General features: G+C 37.8%; 3 protein-coding genes across 3 annotated transcripts; all 3 read right to left on the minus strand.

Annotated features, from left to right (window-relative positions):
- Positions 1 to 11: 11 nt before the first annotated feature.
- Positions 12 to 3162, minus strand: LOC126757610 (uncharacterized). Its single transcript, XM_050471636.1, has 3 exons — positions 2885 to 3162; positions 1360 to 2285; positions 12 to 1270 (listed from the first exon to the last, which is right to left on the minus strand). The coding sequence occupies exons 1-3, from the start codon at positions 3160 to 3162 to the stop codon at positions 12 to 14; spliced, it is 2463 nt and encodes an 820-aa protein (XP_050327593.1).
- Positions 3163 to 4134: 972 nt separating this feature from the next.
- LOC126755675 (uncharacterized) lies at positions 4135 to 9576 on the minus strand. Its single transcript, XM_050468409.1, has 6 exons — positions 9462 to 9576; positions 9096 to 9392; positions 7999 to 8924; positions 7599 to 7940; positions 5469 to 5783; positions 4135 to 5318 (listed from the first exon to the last, which is right to left on the minus strand). The coding sequence occupies exons 1-6, from the start codon at positions 9548 to 9550 to the stop codon at positions 4201 to 4203; spliced, it is 3087 nt and encodes a 1028-aa protein (XP_050324366.1). The 5' UTR covers positions 9551 to 9576; the 3' UTR covers positions 4135 to 4200.
- Positions 9577 to 12193: 2617 nt separating this feature from the next.
- LOC126755651 (uncharacterized) lies at positions 12194 to 18782 on the minus strand. The gene is made up of 4 exons (XM_050468375.1): positions 18116 to 18782; positions 15465 to 15594; positions 13798 to 15395; positions 12194 to 12729 (listed from the first exon to the last, which is right to left on the minus strand). The coding sequence occupies exons 1-4, from the start codon at positions 18274 to 18276 to the stop codon at positions 12321 to 12323; spliced, it is 2298 nt and encodes a 765-aa protein (XP_050324332.1). The 5' UTR covers positions 18277 to 18782; the 3' UTR covers positions 12194 to 12320.
- Between the last annotated feature and the right edge of the window lie 273 nt (positions 18783 to 19055).

Genomic DNA, 19055 nt, shown 5'->3' on the forward strand with positions numbered 1-19055 from the left:
TGAGAACAATGTTACCATCGGTGAATACTTGCTGCACCCGATAAAGTAGATGCAGTTGTTTCCTCAGCACTATAATCTGGTGTTGCCGGAATCATAATTGTGGTCGACGAAGAGGTCGACAAGGTTGACTGGTTGATTGTTGTTGCAGAAGCTGTTACTGAAGTTTTTGAATTAGATTCTGTGGTTTCCTCAGTCCTATCATCACTAGTTGTCGGCATTATACTTGTGGCAAAGGATGAAGTCGACAAGATTGGGTTGCGGTTTGTAGTTGTAGAAGATTTTGATGGAGTTTCTGAATTAGACTGTGTTGTGATTATGATAATGGAATCCGAAGTGGTCGGCATTTTACTTGTGTCAGAGAATGAAGTTGACATAAAATTTGGAGTTGTAGAAGATTTTGATGGAATTTCTGAGTTAGGCACCGTAGTTTCCACAGTCCCATCACCAGTAATTGTCGGCGTTATACTAGTGGTAGAGGATGAAGTCGGAAAGGTTGAGTTGTCGCTTTCAGTTGTAGAAGACTTTGATGAAGTTTTTGAGTTAGACTCTGTGGTTACCTCAGTACAATCACCTAAAGTTGTCGGCGTTATACTAGTGGCAGAGGACGAAGGCGGAAAAGTAGAGTTGTCACTTGCAGTTGTCGAAGACGTTGATGAAGTTTTTGAGTTAGACTCTGTGGTTACCTCAGTACTATCACCTAAAGTTGTCTGCGATATACTTATACCAGAGGATGAAGTCGGAAAGGCTGAGTTGTCGCTTGCAGTTGTAGAAGACGTTGATGAAGAGTTTGAGTTAGACACTGTGGTTTCCACAGTCCCATCACCAGTAGTTGTCGGCAATATACTTGTACCAGAGGATAAAGTCGGAAAGGTTGAGTTGTCGTTTGCAGTTGTAGAAGACGTTGATGAAGTTTTTGAGTTTGACTCTGTAGTTACCTCAGCACAATCACCTAAAGTTGTCGGCATAATACTTGTGGTAGAGGGTGATGTTGTAGTAGTTGTATCGGCGCTTATAATTATAGTTGAGTCTGTGTTCTGCTCAGTCTTACCACTTACAGTAGTCGTTGTTATACCAGCGGTTGAAATCGGCAAAGTTGAGGTAGTGATTGTATTCGTAGAAGAAGTTGAGGTATCTTGACTGAAAGGCCCTGTCGGTTCACTTGTAGTATAATCTGTGGTTGTGACCATTGTTGTTGTCGTTTCTTTTGCTATAGTTGTAGTGGCTCCTTTGGAAGTTGAGGACGTCATAATTGTTGTAAGCGTGGTTGTGTCTAAAAAATCAATGAGGTCATAATAAGTTGATATATTGTAATAAAAGCTATTTAGTTGCTGACTCTTGTATATTGTACAAATTGCTCACCATCACATGTTACTTGCGCAAAACGGATTTGTGTGCCCTGCAGTTCTGTTGGCGTTGCACATACCGTATCAGCCGCGGAATTATTTTTTATTTGCTTCATGTACTCAATGGTTTCCATATTGTCACAATCGCATCTCCACATATTCCACCCCAATTCCATGTTAATTCCTATGGGAATAGCAGCGGCTAAGAGCTCACCGTCCAGCGTCTGTAAATGATTATATCGCAAATCGAGCGATTTTAGTGTCGACAATATGCCAGTGAATGCGTTTTCGGCGATTGTGCTCAAACTGCAATTGGTCATCCGTAGTTCCTGCACTGCTAAAAATTTTGCGAATGTGTTATCGTTAAGTGTGTCGTTAAAATTAGTGCCGCTCAAATCGACATACGTTAGTTTACTGTAGACGGTGCCGCTGTTACCACCCAACCACTCAGTGGGATCATGGATGATGTTGGAACAACATGATTCCTCTGTTTGTTGCAACACTAAATTGCTGAGACTCGTAGCCATTGGTTGCAAGAAATTACTAGCGCTGAAGGGCAGAGTTTCCTGCTTGAGCACATTGAACAATTGGAAATTTTCCACAGTTTCCAAACCAAGAAACGTTTGCGCGTTCAAAGCTTTCAATTGCGTACCAACAAATGTTAAATTCGTCAATTTATTCAGAGTTTGGTAGTTGAAGGCATTATCGACGATCGTATCGAGTGTGCAATTTCGTATTGTTAAAGTGGATATCTTAAAACTCCCTGAGAATGTGGATCTGTCTATGGTATTTTTGTTGAATGTGCAATCCTCTATGATGACGTCAAAATATTTATTTCCGCACCAATTCAAAATGTAATCGAATTCAACTTGGAGTGTATAGATTGGGCCACCCGAGCAAATTATGTTCTGACACGAGTTATTGTCTGTGCAAGTAAAACCCCTAAAAAAATGTATACATGATGTATGTATTAGAATTGCATCCGCTATGGAAAATGAACAATAATTGTGAAAACAACAATATTCTGACGAAAATTATTGGAGTTGTCTTATAAAGTCTCTAGGACCTCAAAGTTCTCTAAACTAATAAATCTATCCACAAGTTTGAGTTCATGCAACCACATTTGTAGCAATATGAATGTGAAGGGTTATAGGAACTGGACATGCGAGCAAAACTTTCGAACAGGTCATTAATGTCACTCCTAATTGCTTTTATTAGCATTATCCGTTCAAGGGTCCGGCTTAAATTTTAATTGTAGTAGATATTTATTGCCAACTCAGTTCTTTAGGCATAAACAATAACAAATGACCTTATCAAACAGGTGATACATTTTTAAAAAGTTAATTCTATAAAATTACCGTTATATCATTTATTTTGAAGAGATATAAAACTACCCGCAGCCAGCTACAAAGTAAGTGACTACCACTTAATTGCTGGTATAGAGGGTATACGGAAAGCTGTTTGAAATTTTCGTAAAAAAATCCTAAAAAAACGAACTAATTTTAAGTTGCTTAATCGCCTGAGCCTATAGGCTTGCTTACTTTGTCGTTGCTACTGGCTGAATCTTTTTCAAGTGCTGTACTGAAACATACGCTGTGTCACGACCTTTCTCCTCTTCGTCATCATTTTCCGCACTATTAAGTTCATAACTCTCCATCAGGATACCGTTGTCGATGCTAGCGTCAGTGATTACGTTCTTTGTTTGTCTTGGCGCTGCAACTGCATGGGCCTCGTCTGGGGGTGTCAACTCATATGACTCAACAGAATGGCTCGCATTACTCAATACCAAAAGCAGTGAGAAAACGATTAGTAGTGGCATAATGAAATCTTTCATACAGCTGAGAAGTGAAATGCGTATAAGTAAGCGCGAAAATTTATGAATATTAAAAGTTAATGTGTAAACCTCAATGTGTTCGTTTGGTCTCATACAAAAATTCTTGTTCTCACGTTTTTTTTTTTCAGTTCTGCTTAGATTTTCACTTGACCATATCCTTTCAACCACTTCTAATAAACTGATTTTCAATATTCAATTTCCATATCGCAAGTACCAACAGTTTTCCATATTTAATTTATTTGATGAACAATTTAATATGATTTGCTTATCTGCGTGCTAATCAAGTGACTATTGTTTGAATTATAGCTGACAACTGGCTGATAAATAGAATTCAGTGAACCAGTAGGCAAAGAAGAATGTTATATTTTTTCCAATCAAAGGAAGCTTGATTTCATGGCAATTCGCATATCTCATGAGTTTAGGGAGCAAATTATTATTAAAAACCGACGAAAGATTATTCTATTTTAATTTTTTTATCTTAAGTTTACATTACTAATTAGTTGGTTGGCCGAAAAGCGAGGTTGAAAGCACGCCTGAGTACAGGCGGTCACGTCCGCCATTCAAGAGCTCGCTGTATTCGATAAAAAACAAATTCTGTTAGATTGGAAGATCTGGCTGAAGAATGGGATCCCTTGCTCCACTTACTCTTTCCACATTTCCAAATCAGCTACTTCAACCTAATCCCAAAAATTGTCTGCAGTGTCCCTTTTACATTACAAATAATACATTTTAACTCAACATATACTCTATATTAATAGTTTTCCCTTACTACTGAAGAAAACTTTGGTAAATTTAATGACAATTAAGTTGAAATCGAAACTCAATTAATCGTTTATTTCACACTATAAAATGCTTCAAAGCAAACACGCACACCAAATAGTGGAGACCATGGTTAAATGAAGAGAGGCATGCTCCATAGCCACTTCTTGACTATCTGTTGCTATTATCTTTATTACCACTATATTATCTCAATTAAAAATGAAGTACTGAAGTATTTCTTAAATTTAAACTAGACACAACCATTTAATAAATTTCCTGATAATAATCCAAGCTTTCATATTCGTTCTCCACGACATCCACTGGCTCTGGAGGTAACTTCGCCGGTGCACCCCTACGTATACTCTGCTGCTGTGGCGCGTCTTCCATTACTACTGCCGATAGGTGTGAGGGATGTCGAATTGGTATATAACCACTGGTGTGGCTATTCAATGTAGCGCCACCAACATTTGGTGGCAATGCAGGAGCTCGATGTACTGGAGGCTGATTCATGGAAATATGTGGCACTCTTCGTTGTTTCTTCAACTCGATGTCTTTGACATACTGCATATAATCGTATGAATTAATATTCTGATCCGGTGTAGGAGGGGCTCGATGCACAGGAGGCTGATTCGTGGAAATATGTGGCACTTTTCGTTGTTTCATCAATTCGATATCTTTGACATACTGCATATAGTCGTATGAATTAATATTTAAATAATTCTCCGGTGTCAATGAATCGCTGACCGATGAATGCATTTTGGAGAGTTCACTGAGCGCGTATGTTTTCGAATCTAAAGATGTGCGATTGGGTTTCGGTAGTAGTAGCACTTCGTGCGTTGTCGAAGCAATACGATGCAGACGTTTATTGCCATACAATAAAGTTGGCCGCCAACGCAATAGAAAATATGTTGCTGTCACCCCTATAACTGCGCAAACAACAGTTACGAGTATGGCGATCGTGCAAAAAAGCGCAACATCGTTATACTCCAACCAAGCTTCAAGTTGTGGCAAGTGCGCTGAACGGCAATTAAATGGTGAGGTACTCGTTTCATTCTTCGGTATGAGGCAGAAGGTATAACTTCCATTCGGCGCTAAGTTATTTATAATGATTTCGCTATTATTCTCGATCTCGACTTCCTTCCTTATACTGTTGTCGATCACCTGAAAGTAGATCAGGTGCAAACTATTCGCACCGCCGCCGAATTGCAATTGCACACTTCGCGATGATATCGGTACCACATTGAATGTAACGTCATAGTCACAAAGCTTAAAGGCTATGATATTGCTGCACGGTAAATACTTTGGAGCTTTATTTCCATAGCAAGAATTCGTTGGTGGTATAATCGTCGTTGGAACGATGGTGCTCCAGGTCAGGGTCGTATCTTTGCGATTTAAATAGGTATATGAAAAAAGAAACGTGTAAGAACCGTAGAATCAGATGTGAGTTTTGCATACAGCGGATTTAATTGAAATACATGCATTTCAAAATAAGAATTAATAGGTCTCTAAAATCATCCAGCATTTGTACTTACTGATAACAATTTCCGTTGTATGTTCGGGGTTAACAGTTCCTTCCGTGGCATCGTCAGTTGTTATTGGTATTGTTATTGTTCCCGTGAAAAAAGTTAAGGTTGTATTCTCGTTTGTTGTGTCAGTTAGTTGTGGCGTAGTTGTTGTCGATATGGGTTCGGATGTTTCTTTGGATGAGCTATCTTCAGTCGTGGACGTCATTTGGGACGAAGGTGGTGTGACAGTCTCACTAGTTGTTCCTGCAGATGTATTGATAGTAGTATATTTGGGTGTTGTTGTAGAAATCGTTGTAACTATTGTTGAGACTAAAGTTGTATCTGAAAAATTGCTAACCCTTAAAGAAATATATACCCTTCTCCATTAAACTACAATACAGCTTTATAAACTACTTATTTAAGTCCCGAGTTTTTTCATGTTGGTTTAATAAAGCCTGTTTAAGAAAACATTCCAGTACCTTTCTTAAACGCAATTTCAGCCATATTTGCGAGTTTTCCGAAAAAAATATTTTGAAAATGCCGCCTATCCTTTGTGAACACAATTCTAGCGATGCCTTAGCTACCGTTAGGACCACCCTTGAACAAAAGGAAGTCGCAGTTTTCAGACTTGTTGGGTTGAGATTACATACCAGCTAGACCCAGAAGTTGTTTCAATAATGTTCGCAACACTATTTCTTGAGATAGGGTAATGAAGCGAAAGGAGTCGTTATTACTGCGCTATAAAATAATGTACTAAGAAGGATAGTTGTGGTAAAAGTTGTAGTTTCTGTATTGTACCCTATTGTAGACGTCGAAAGCCAAGTTGTACAGGGTTTGCCCAGAAAAACAAAACAATTATTGAACCAATCGTTACAATTCTTTAAAAAAAACTTTCAAAATAGGCTTTTTCTGCGTCAATGCAGCGCTGCCAGCGTGATTTTCAAGTATTGAAGGCGTCATGGAAGTTATTCCGCGGAATTTGTCTTGAGAGCCGAGGTGCTTGCTGCTTGGGTCCCATTGCATCGTCTTTTTCAGGCAAGGAAACAAAAACAGTCCGGGGGCCACATCTGGGGCGGGTGCGGAAGCGTTGGGATGCTTTAGGTAGCTGTTCACAAAGAAGGCGGTGTGAGCTCGCAATCGGCTGCGATGTCTTGACGGATCCGATTGACCCTTCGTTTGAGTAAAACTTGGCGTTGACGATTTGTCCAGGAGAAGCAACTTCATTGTGGACGATGCCTTTGATATCAACAAAGACAATGAGCATCTTATTCACTTTGAATTTGCTCACTCTTCCGGTCTTCATCAGCGCCTTATTCTCGACCCTCCAAAAAGGTCTGGTGCCAACGAAACGCACCACTTCTTGCCGGATCAACGTCTGGGTAAGCCTGCTTGATCATATCAAACGTTTCTGTCGCAGATTTACCGAGTTTCACACATAATTTAATCGCGTACCTCTGCTCTAACGAACGCTGCGTTTTCGGCTTGCATCACTCACAGAAACACGTCGCGCGAAAATGTTTGTCCTGACTCTCCAGGTGCTTGGAGATAACTGACCAGCCGCTTGTTCGTTAGCTAATAACGGAAGTCGTGGCGAAAGAAAAACGGTGCTATTACTTTCCGGACAAACCCAGTATTTTAAAAATATTTCTGATTTGAGTTTGGATTTGAACAAGAACGAATCATTTACGTCGAAGTGTTTTATAAAGTTCATACTGAAAAGATGCGCCAACTAAGTCTCCTCAACATTGCATAAAAGGTTCTATAGAGCGTATTATGTGAAACGTTAAAGCCCACTGTCAACAAACTGATTAATCTGCTCCTTCAGAAAATAATTCGAGTACGGAGGAAGCAGAGGTAATTGAGAATTAAAGTCCTCTCTCGGAAGGACCCAAGTCAATCACTACGTTGGAAATACCAGATGTTACGAGTTTTCGAGAGAAAGGGAGAAGAATTGCGCGTTGACTACACGATGAAAACCAAGAACGACGATAAAGTTGTAAACTCGGTTATAACTATATTATGCCAAGCGCTGTCAAGACTGACAGAAAACGCTAAATATAACAAGTAAGAAGAAGCTCATATAGGGTGTAACTGATCATTTTATAATGCACTTCATCTCTTTGAAAGTGATAGTGATTGTGTCTCTAAGATACTTACCAGTGCTTTCACTTACATCTGTTTCTTCCGTTGTAGCTGACGTCTTTAAGGTTGAGTTGCCGATGATAGTTGTAGAAGTTGTTGGTAGAGTTTCTGAGCTCGATTCTGCTGTTTCCTCAGTTTTATCATCTACTGTTGTCGGCACAATACTTGGGGTAGAGTCTGAAGCCGTTAAAGTTGTGCTGTCGATTGCAATTGTAGAAGATGTTGGTATAGTGTCTGCACTAGTCTCTTTCGTTGCTAATATGGTTTCATCCGTAATAGTTGCGGTTGTTGGTGCTGTAGTTGTAGGAGCTGCTGTGGTTGTTATGGTTGTTAAAATTGTTGTAGGTATGGTCGTGACTGAAAAGGTATATAGCTTGTTATTTATTCATTATCATCTCTTATATGAATTGCTCACTGTAACAGCTTATTTGCGACGAACTGACTTGTGTGCCTGCTAAATCTGTTGGTGTTGCACATACCGTATCGGCCGCAGAATTATTTTTTATTTGCTTCATGTACTCAATGGTTTCCATATTGTCACAATCGCATCTCCACATATTCCACCCCAATTCCATGTTAATTCCTTTAGGAATAGCAGCGGCAAGGAACTCACCGTCCAGCGTCTGTAAACGATTATATCTCAAATCGAGCGATTTTAGTGTCGACAAAATGCCAGTGAATACGTTTTCGGCGATTGTGCTCAAACTGCAATTGGCCATCCGTAGTTCCTGCACTGCTGATAGTTTTGCAAATGTATTACCGTTAAGTGTGTCGTTAAAATTAGTGCCGCTCAAATCGACATACGTTAGTTTACTGTAGATCGTGGCGCTGTTACCACCCAACCACTCAGTGGGATCATAAATGGTGTTGGAACAACATGATCCCTCGGTTTGTTGCAACACTAAATTGCTGAGACTCGGAGCCATTGGTTGCAAGAAATTGCTAGCGTTCAAAGGCAGAGTTTCCTGCTTGAGCACATTGATCAGTTGGAAATTTTCCACAGTTTCCAAACCAAGAAACGTTTGCTCGTTCAAAGCTTTTAATTGCGTACCAACAAATGTTAAATTCGTCAATTTATTCAGAGTTTGATAGTTGAAGGCATTATCAACGATCGTGTCGAGTGTGCAATTTCGTATTGTTAAAGTGGACATCTTGAAACTCCCTGAGAATGTGGATCTGTCTATGGTACTTTTGTTGAATGTGCAATTCTCTATGATGACGTCAAAATATTTATTTTCGCACCAATCCAAAAAGTAATCGAATTCATATTGCAAAGTGTATATGGGTCCACCCTTACAAACTACTGTCTTACACGTGTTATTGTCTGTGCATTGGACGCCACTAAAGCAAAATAATATAAGAAACAAGGTATACATTTTTGAAACAAAGTTGTAAAGAACTAACTTCTTAATGATATTCTTATAATTTCTAGAAATGTTCCTTAATTAATAAATTTTTGTTAATTTTCTCTCTTTATTAGCTAAGCGATGTGACTCTGTATTTTATGCTTACGTGACTTTTGCCTGAGCCTCGTTCAAGTACTGCACTGCTACATCCACTGCACCACTCCCTTTCTCCACTTCATCGTAACTTTTTGTAGTATCAAGTCCAGCTTCCTCCATCGCTAAGCCTTGGTCGATGTTAGCCACAGTTGCTACTTCCTTCGTTGGCGTTTGTGTTACCTTTGTATGGCTTCCACTGGAAGGGGTCACAGTGTGCTCATATGACTCGCCCGAGAAATTCACATTACTCAGCACCAAAAGCAATGAGAAAGCGATGATCAGTGGTATAATCAAAAATTTCATCCAACTGAGAAGTAAACAGGGATATCAATAAGCATGCAATTTTATACAAAATTAAAATCGGTAAAAATCTCACCGTATTCGTTTGGACTCATAGCAAAGGTCATGTACTTTCGGCTTCTTGTCTATTTCATGATTAATACGAAATGATTTCGATTTAAACATTTTATCATAATCAAAACAATGTTAATGATACTATATACACACGCGCAAACTCACTTATATCAATATTTATGTAGGTATGTACATATAAGGACCGTGACACCTCGATTGCCGTGATTTTCTGTCCACTCTTTCGCACTCAACAACTCTCAACAAACTGATTTTCCACATTCGATTTTCAAACGCATTTTGCATATCTCTCCATCAACGATTTTTCATGCTTAATTTATTTAGTAAACAATTAAATACGATTTGCTTATCGGTGCACTAATAAATTTATGATTATTTGATTTGATAAAGCAGCCAACTGCCTGCCGGTGGATGTGATCGTGTAACGCATGCGGGAGTTCTATCAATGGGTGGTGACTTCATTACATGGAAATGACTAAGCACACTTTTTGTTTATAAGTGGTAGTGCGAGTGATTTCCGTTAACCCTTTTTATAACGATTAATTTTTACATTTTTCAACTGAAGGGATAACAATGTCCCTTGGATGAACATTATTTTTTAGTGTTTGGTACCGCACACCAAAGGGTCCATGGACTTTGACACATCGCAGAGGCAACAACCACTGTTATCATCTTATTTTGTTAAACCACTATTAACGTTATATTATGTAAATGGGTTAAACGCCTAACAGTATGCTCTAACTTATGCTTTTATGGGGCGTATCCAATAAATCATAAACTTACGGAAAATTTTTTGATGGTAAAAGGTGGGTTTGAGATATGTGGCATCATTTCAAAAAAAAATGAAAATAAATAGAATAAAAATGAATAATTCAAAGCATTTGTTCAAAACATTTTATACTTCGAAATCGATAAAGTGATAATCGAGATTTCATTATCCGTCATTTATATATTTTTCAAATACCGTATTTGTGTAAAGTTTTATTCCGCTATCATCATTCGTTCCTAATGTATATACTCGTATAATACAGAGAAGGCATCAGATGGAATATCAAAATGTTTCATTGAAAAGGCGTGGTTCTTAACCGATTTACTTGTCAGGGTGTTAAGAAATGACAGCTTTTGAAATCTCTTCAGGAGATAGGTTTTTGTCCATAAATGGGCGATGCGCAATTTTCTTGTTTTACACCCTTCCTTCTGCCAATTTTTTCACTGAACAAAATTTGGAACGAAAATGTCGGAAGTTTTGGAGCTTTGAAGTTTGGTTTTCCGTGATTTTACATAACTTTTGAGCGCTATTCGTTATTATCCGATTTCTTCCATTTTTTGTCGTATAACTTAGATGTCGATATAGATATAGTAGTCTCCGAGATATGTACAAAAAACTTTCACTAAATGCTTTTCCAAAAAATTACGTCCAAAAAAGATTGAACTAGTGTGATCCTTTGTGCCAATTCCTTTATTTTGATTCCAATTGAAATGGACAGCCTGGCGTAAAATTTGTTCAGATTTTGCCCATCTTCGAAACTTAACCTTCTTTGGAGCCAAGGAATTGTACCAAGTTTATCATGAATCAAATTTTTATCAAAAGGACGGAACACAATAATCTGTAGACATCCGGATTTCAACTCTACTCGTCATGATTCATTTATCAATGACTCTTTTAGTTTTAGGACTTACAAACAACCGTTATGTGAACAAAACATTGTAGTTGCGAGAGTATAAAAATAGAATAAAAATGAATAATTACAGTTCAAAATTTTTCAAAACTTGTCGCTCAGTGCTTCCGAAATCGAACTTAAGGGTGATCCATTTCGGTATTTGAAAAATATGTGAATGACGTATAATGAAATCTCGATTATCACTTTATCATGCGAAAGTATAAAATGTTCGGTGACACCCGAACTTAGCCCGTCCTTACTTGTTGTTTGATGAAATGACAGCTTTTGAATCTCTTCAGGTAGCTCTTTGTCACAAATGCGGCAATTTTGCTTGTTTATACACCCTTTGGGCCTCATCACTGAACAAAATTTGGAACGAAAACGTCGGAAGTTCTTGGAGCTTTGAAGTTTGGTTCTTCCGGTTTACGGACACTTTTGAGCGCTATTCGCTAAATTGTCGTATAACTTGATGTCGATAATATCACAGCCTTCACTAAATGCTTTGTGCCACAAAAAAGATTGAACTAGAGAATTATTCGCTTTGAGCGTCCAATTGAAATGGACAGCCTGGGTAAAATTTGTTCAGTTTTTATATTACGAATACTATATGCTTGCACATTTTAGCTACAGGTTGCTTATATCAATCAAAATTTTATCAAAAGGATAACACAATAATCTGTAGACCACCCTGTATTCATTTATCAATATTCGGAGCTAACCACGGTAGTAAGTTGTAGTTGGTAAATTATACAAATAAATATGACAAAAGGCATGTGTTGGCGTAGAAAGTAATAAATATAATTATTTGATAATGTTTACATTAATGTAACACCAACAAAGTATTTGTGATGGGTAAATTGTGGTTATAAACTTTTATCATGTTGTATATCGATTTTTTTATTCGATTATTTCATAATTATTTTTATTTTTCACTTAATATCGACAAAGTTGATTGTTTAACGAAGCCGACTTCGGTTACGTGGTTAGTGGTGAATAAATATTTATTATAGAGATTTTGCAAACTGAGAGAGTTCTCAGCACGTTTTCATGAATGAAATAACATTTCTTTTCTCAGTCCTCCCTCCTTTATTACATCGTTAACATAACATAAATAGATTTACATACTCTACAAGGATACAGTTTCAATTTAGTGGTCAATTTAGTTCGCTACTTAACTCGCCACGCTCCTACATTTTATTATCTCAGCTCTCTGCAACCTCAATCGCTTCAGTCACAGTTAAATATGGCATATTTTCTGACATTGATGCAGGGGGCTCCAGCGCTAGAGTAGTTGTACTAGACGCCCGTGCTGTTGGCAATGCCGGCAGTGGATCATTTGAGGCACGCTTGTTTCGTGGCAAAACTTCTGCATAACTGACTGAAGTGCATTCGTATTTGGGCGCCAAGGTTGACATGTAACTGTCAATAGATTCCAATTCTAGCGACTTCTTCTCATAATCGGAAGCGACATCTTGTAGACGAAGATAAGCCGGTATTACTTCATATAAGTTGGCATTCATATAACTTTGATTACTCTCAACACTAACTACGGAATCGCGACGTATTATGTGATTGTTGGAGGTAGGACTACTATTGGAAGTGTCGTAGGTGCTGAAATATGATATGGAAGTGTTAGTACGTAAAAAGTATTATGAAATATAAAATCAAGGAATATAGTAAAAATTCAAGAAAAAACGTATACATAATGTCCAACTTTCAGAAAAATAAATTTAATTGGCTTCAAAATAACTGCAACTGAGCTTGAAAAGCTCATTAAAGGGAATGCGACGGCTTTACCGGGCTTATCTGGAAAGTAATAGGACTGATTTTTTTCCGCTGCGACTTTACTTCAGAGCGTGCGTGCACCGACTGTATTCGGAGAGGGCTTTACTGGTTAACGAACGATCTGCTGGTCAGTTGTCTCCGAGCAACTGGAGAGTCAGGAAAATCATTTTTGCGCGACGTGTTTCTGTGAGTGATACAAGCCGAAAATGCAACGTTTGTTAGAGCAGAGGTTGCGGCCAGTGGAAGTGTGCCAAGAAAATTTAAAAATATGTAAAAGTGACCCCCAATTTTTGAATAACATAATCAAAGGTGACGATTCATGGATTTTTGAGTATGATTCCGAGACAAAGAGGCAATCTTCCGAACGGCACATGCCGGCGTCTCCTCGCCCAAAGAAAGGGAAGAATGAGCAAAGTGAAGTCGTTTTGGACATCAAAGGCATCGTCCATCATGAATTTGCTAAGTTTTACGTGGAGGTTCACAAGACACACAAACGAAGGGTCAATCGGGTCTGACAAGACATCGCAGCCGATTGGAAGTAGCTACCGGTATCCCAACGCTTCCGCAGCCGCCCTACAGATGTGGTTACCCGGACTTCCTTTTGTTTCCTTGCCTGAAAAGGCCGACGAAAGGGGCGACCCAAGCAGCATGCACATCGGCTCTCAAGCTTATTCCAGAGAATGCCTTCCGTGACTTCTTTAATGCTTTGGAAATCGCGCTGGTAGTGCTGCATCGACGCAGAAGGAGCCTATTTTGAAAGTTTTAAGTTTTAGCGATTGATTCAATAATTTTTTTTTAAACGACTCAGTCCTATTACTTTCCGGAAAACTCCTGTAAATATATAGTTTCATTGCGCAGAAGGAAGGGGTTTGCTTATAAAAATTTAATACATACCTGTGAGAAGTGCGCTGGGCCAACGTCTGTTCTTTGAGCTTCAAATTCTCCAATGAGCGCTGCTTTGGAAAGATGACTATTTCCATTGAATTGGCGCTTGTGGTTTTCACACGTTTACTGCCCTTCAACAGTATTGGCTTATATTTTAGCAGCATGTAAACGCTAGCAATGCCCAAGAAGCAAGTAAGTAACACACCAAGTACGGTCAGCGATATGCCCGTGAAGCGCATGTCATGCGACAACCATGTATTATAGACCACTTGTAGATTAGAATTCATGTGCAGTGAATCACAGTGATATGGAGAAATCTTTAAATCATCGTTGGGCATCAAACAAAATGTGTAAGCGGTATTTGGTAACATATTGGTCACAATGGTTGTATAGCTGATGGGTCCAACACAACCCAGCCCATATTGATTGTAGTTAACTGTCATGCTGTAGTAATCATCCACAACGCTACTAAACCAAATCAAACCATATGATTCTTTCGAATCGGTTATTTCCAAAAGCACTTTAACACTCAAGTTCGGCAGTTCTGTCAGATGAATCTGTGTTTCGGGCCACAAAACGGTGTGCCAGGTCACAGTGGTCGCCTCACCAGCTACCCGGCAACGTACCAATATTGTGTCGTCATCGCCATCAACAACAGCACTAGTTGTGATTGAAGTCGGGTTAGTTGTAAGCGATGATAAATTCTCTCGTGTTGTCTCGTTGTAATCTGCAATTGTAGTAATCGGTTTCAGTGTCGTTTGTTTCGTATACTGTGTTGTAGATGCCATTACTGCAGTCGAATTTGTAGTTATATTCATTTCGCTGTGACATACACGCTCATCCAATACCGAAACGATCTCTAAATCGATGGGCTCGTCACATGTCGGAGGATTGCTTTGAAACATCAGTATTAAATTCATTTCTGTGCGCAAGTCGCACGTACAATTCCAGGGGTTATAATTCAAATCGATAATTAAATCATCATAAATTGCGTGTCTGCCGAAAATCAAATAATTTATTGTGGTCAGCTGATTATAGGATAAATTGAGGTATAACAGTGTGTCGGTGACTTTGGAAAACACATAATCGGGTAGGTATTGTATATTCGAGTGTGATAAGTCCAAATATTCTACGACCCACAACTTTTCGAACGTCTCTTCGGTAAATGTATTGGTAAAATTATTATAACTCAAATCGAGATATCTCAAGCTGTTGAGCAAACTACTCGATGCTGTCGTATTAGTTATGTGCTTGATGTTGCCTTGTAGTGTGAAGTTTTTTATTTGGTATTTAATGTAACCCAGAAAATCGTCGCAAACTAATTGTATTGGTTTATTCCGTTGTATGATGGAAAGTATCGTGAAAAAGGTAGTAGAATTCTTGAACATTTTCTTGTTTAACTCCTCCAATTCTAAGTTCTCCAACTGAATCTCCTTGAAGATGCCTTCTTTAAAAGCGCCCGCGTCAATAGCGGTGACATTGGATGAGCCAATGTAGAGCATATGCACCTTGTTAAAATATTCACCGAGAAATCCAAATGAAATTCTCTGTTTAGGAAATTCCACATTATAAAGACGCAGCTCTAAAATGGCTGAACAATTGGTGCCCTGAAAAATTTAGTACTTATTAATTTTAAATCTTATATTTATGTGTCAATCAATTTCACTTCTACTCACATTAACTAACAAGGCATTTTCGATACTTTTATTCAGTTGGTCTGCACGAGTATGCCCGCAAAAAACTTTACACTGATATTCCATGCATTCAGGTACGCTTCCGATGATGGTGACATTAACGTAGCTTTTTCTATAAATCAGAAAAATGTAAAAGTTAGTACTGGTGTATAGTATGTCGAGTATGTTCGGCATAATGAGTTTTCCGGCCAGCTTAAAGGACGTAATGAAGAATTAGAGTATTATCAATGCTTTAGTTGATCAAGGAAGCCCTCCTTAATTGTGCTTTTAAGTGTTTTAAGGAGTTAAATATACTGAGTATTTTATTTCAAGCCATCTCCAAGTGTCTAAAAAAGTCGTTTACTTTCGAATCGGCAACTTTTAAACTTTCACGTTTGGTTCTTCCCGAAAATGGAAGCAAGCTTGGTAGAAGCTTTGATGAGTTTATATTACTCTCTTTATTTCTTCAAATTTTATATGCTACATTTCTAGTAATACTACAGTCCATGAATAAGGTAAAGCTAAATTAATTTTATGCACATTATATATTATACTAGTCCATATCGAAAGTGGAGCACAACTAAAAGATGCTGTTATAGACGATGAATTTAGTTGAATATTATTTAATAGTAAATATAAATAAATGTAATAAATTCAAATGAATAAATTCAACAAACAAGTAACGAACATGAAATCTGAAGCAGAACACAATTTTATATTTGATTAGAACAAATACCATAATTTAAGGCAAAAGCTTATCATTTACGGTAACAGATAAAGTTATCATTAGATATGTTACGTCGCATTATAATCTGTTGTTTTAGTAATCATAAAATGAATTTGTTCGATAATGATAATGTAAATCAGAAGAAAATATCTACACACTATTTAGTTGAGGATGTATCGTGTAACGGCGTTTTCACGCACAGGCTTATGCTATAAGCTACTAGTAATTTTAGATGAGCAATAGTTGGAGACAAGGTTATTTGGAATATTGAAAATACCAGAGGCAAGTACTTGAACTCTTACCAGGGTTGCTTTAATATTTTTGGATTAGAAAACAGAAGTAAATATTATTCATCGAAAATCGGTTTATTGTTTTTCAAAATGTACTGGATTAAGAACTACAAGTATATACTTTTACATGCGTTTGAACCAATTTTCTAAGCACTTTGCCACTCTAATTGAGGTATCTCGAAAATATGCATTCTAAACGCATCAACCGCCTCTTTAGGTGTCGAAAAACTTTGACCTCTTAGTTTATCTTTTGCGAACGGAAATAAAAGAAGTCATGCGATGCCAGTCCTGACGACTATACGGTGAATGACTCATGAAACCGATGTTTTGAGTGTTAAAAAATTCAGTTGTCTCAGTCGATGTGTGAAAAATAGCATTGTCTTAAATGCAGCAGTTGGTTGTGATGATTTCTTGAAAGACAACTGGCAAAAAAATTATTGTAAACCATTTAGAATTTACTGTTTTGCATTATGCTAGTGTTACATATCAAGCTTTTATAAAAAACAGGCAATCATTTGTTCGGAAATGCTTCATGCGCGAACAGCTTTCGTTGGATTCGGCTCATCTTGAAGCGCCCATACAATCGACTACTGTTTATTTTCGCTTTCATACGCCTAAGTCCACAATTCATCACCTGTCACGATGTCATAGACGTGCCTCGAATATCGTATTTATTTTAACATTTCTTCCGATCGACACGAGCATTGTTTTTCAACGTGAATCAATTCAGTCAAAGATTCATGCAATATTGAATGTATGCTGGTGCCACTAATGCCTATAGTTGCTTTAGTCTCACTAAGGATCACGTGACGATCTAGCAATATTAGTTAGCACACAACATTAATGATTTCTGGAAAAAAACTGATTTCGGACGAATTTTACGGAATTCGTCTTGGAGTGATCTACGACCTCGATTGAACGCACCATATCAACAATAAACACTGGCATATGATGGGGCTTCAACGTCAACATTTAATTTAGTTCATCGAAATATAAAAGGCAACCTACGTATTTAATAGGCTCAAAAACATTTTGTTTTGAATCGTGAGAGTGGAGTATTTCATATGGAATTTAATGAAGTTTTAAAAATATATTTGGAAAAAAAGGAAATGATTTTATATATTGAACTTTTTAGGCTCTATTTTGAGACAATCATAAATAAGAAACGATCAGACTCACAAGATTGTTTTTTAAAAAATTGGACAAAAGAAATAAAATCGTCCACTAACTAAGAAAAAACGACTACTTAGCTGCCATAATCAGAAGACAATAGCCATGCTGAAAGCAAATTTACCAGCTGTTACTAAACCCAGTCTAGTTTCTATTCCCAATAGGGAGGTAAATAAAACTTGACAAGAAAATGTGCTTTAGAAAATGATATTTTGTGCAAACTTGGTAATGGATGTATCAATTTTGTACGGTCGGACTAATTTTTCAACCTCCAACAATAGTTAATGAAATCTAATGAATGCTGCCTCAATTAGTAAATATCTGTAGGTACAAGGTCCTGCAATATATAATCAGAGGAGAACATAATTATTAACTAAAGATTAATTGACACTCTACATGTACCTTCTAGAACTGAAAAATTATGAAATTCCATGTCGCACACTTGCAACACTATTTGGTATACTCACAAAAATTTCAATGCCGACTCTCCATGTTTAATCAAATACTGCCAGCTGTTCGCTGCTTCCGTTACATTTCGCTGTTGGCTCACATCCGCAGCCGCACAACTTTCACACAAGAGCACAAGAAAAGTTAATATTTTTAAGTAGCATACAAAAACTGTAGACATTTCAAACGGAGGGGAAATTTTCACACAGCCACAGCGTTCACAGTCGTCACAACTTTGCCAGAATATTGCGAAAATGTGTCAAAATTATCACTAATAATTATTTTTTGGTACTTTCTGTTTATTCGTTTATGATAACAGTATTTCACAATGTGGTAGTGTATGTGAGCGAATTTAATTACTTTTGTTTGCCGCTGGTTGGCCATTGACACAACTACAAGTAATCCTAACGCGTGGGAAGGAAGTGATGGATTAAAGTGAATTCTGCGCACTCATCTATACACACACACAGATGCGGTGAATTCACATGCATGTAAGTATGCTTTTTTATGATACTTAAGTAACTAACACACGCGCCTATTATTTGTATTTTACACCATCGGATTTAGTTCGTTTTCCGCGCGGTCCACTTAGCGGCGTGCAACTCAGCCAGACAAGCGCCAAAATACTACTGAGCGTATAAGTGACATGTAAGCAGCGTATAAGGACCTGAAAACCCATTCTACAGACTGGCTTATCACTGCACAGTGCAGCAATTTCGATGGCTAAGAAGCAACATTTTTATATATTTTATTCTAATTCGTAATGTTATGCGAAATGTAGCTGCCGGCGCATCTGCTCGGCTGATTAAGCGTTCAAATGCTTCCGAAAGTCTGGATCGCTTTGCAAAAACTTAAATTTTTTCTATAAATCTCGATGCAAACGTGGCTGAGGTTGATGATACAAGCTTGTGCATCGAATTCAAGCACTTACATAGCTATTATGTCTAGCAACTAGCGTAA

Source organism: Bactrocera neohumeralis, chromosome 4, assembly GCF_024586455.1.
Source record: "Bactrocera neohumeralis isolate Rockhampton chromosome 4, APGP_CSIRO_Bneo_wtdbg2-racon-allhic-juicebox.fasta_v2, whole genome shotgun sequence".
NCBI classification, from domain to species: Eukaryota; Metazoa; Arthropoda; class Insecta; order Diptera; family Tephritidae; genus Bactrocera; species Bactrocera neohumeralis.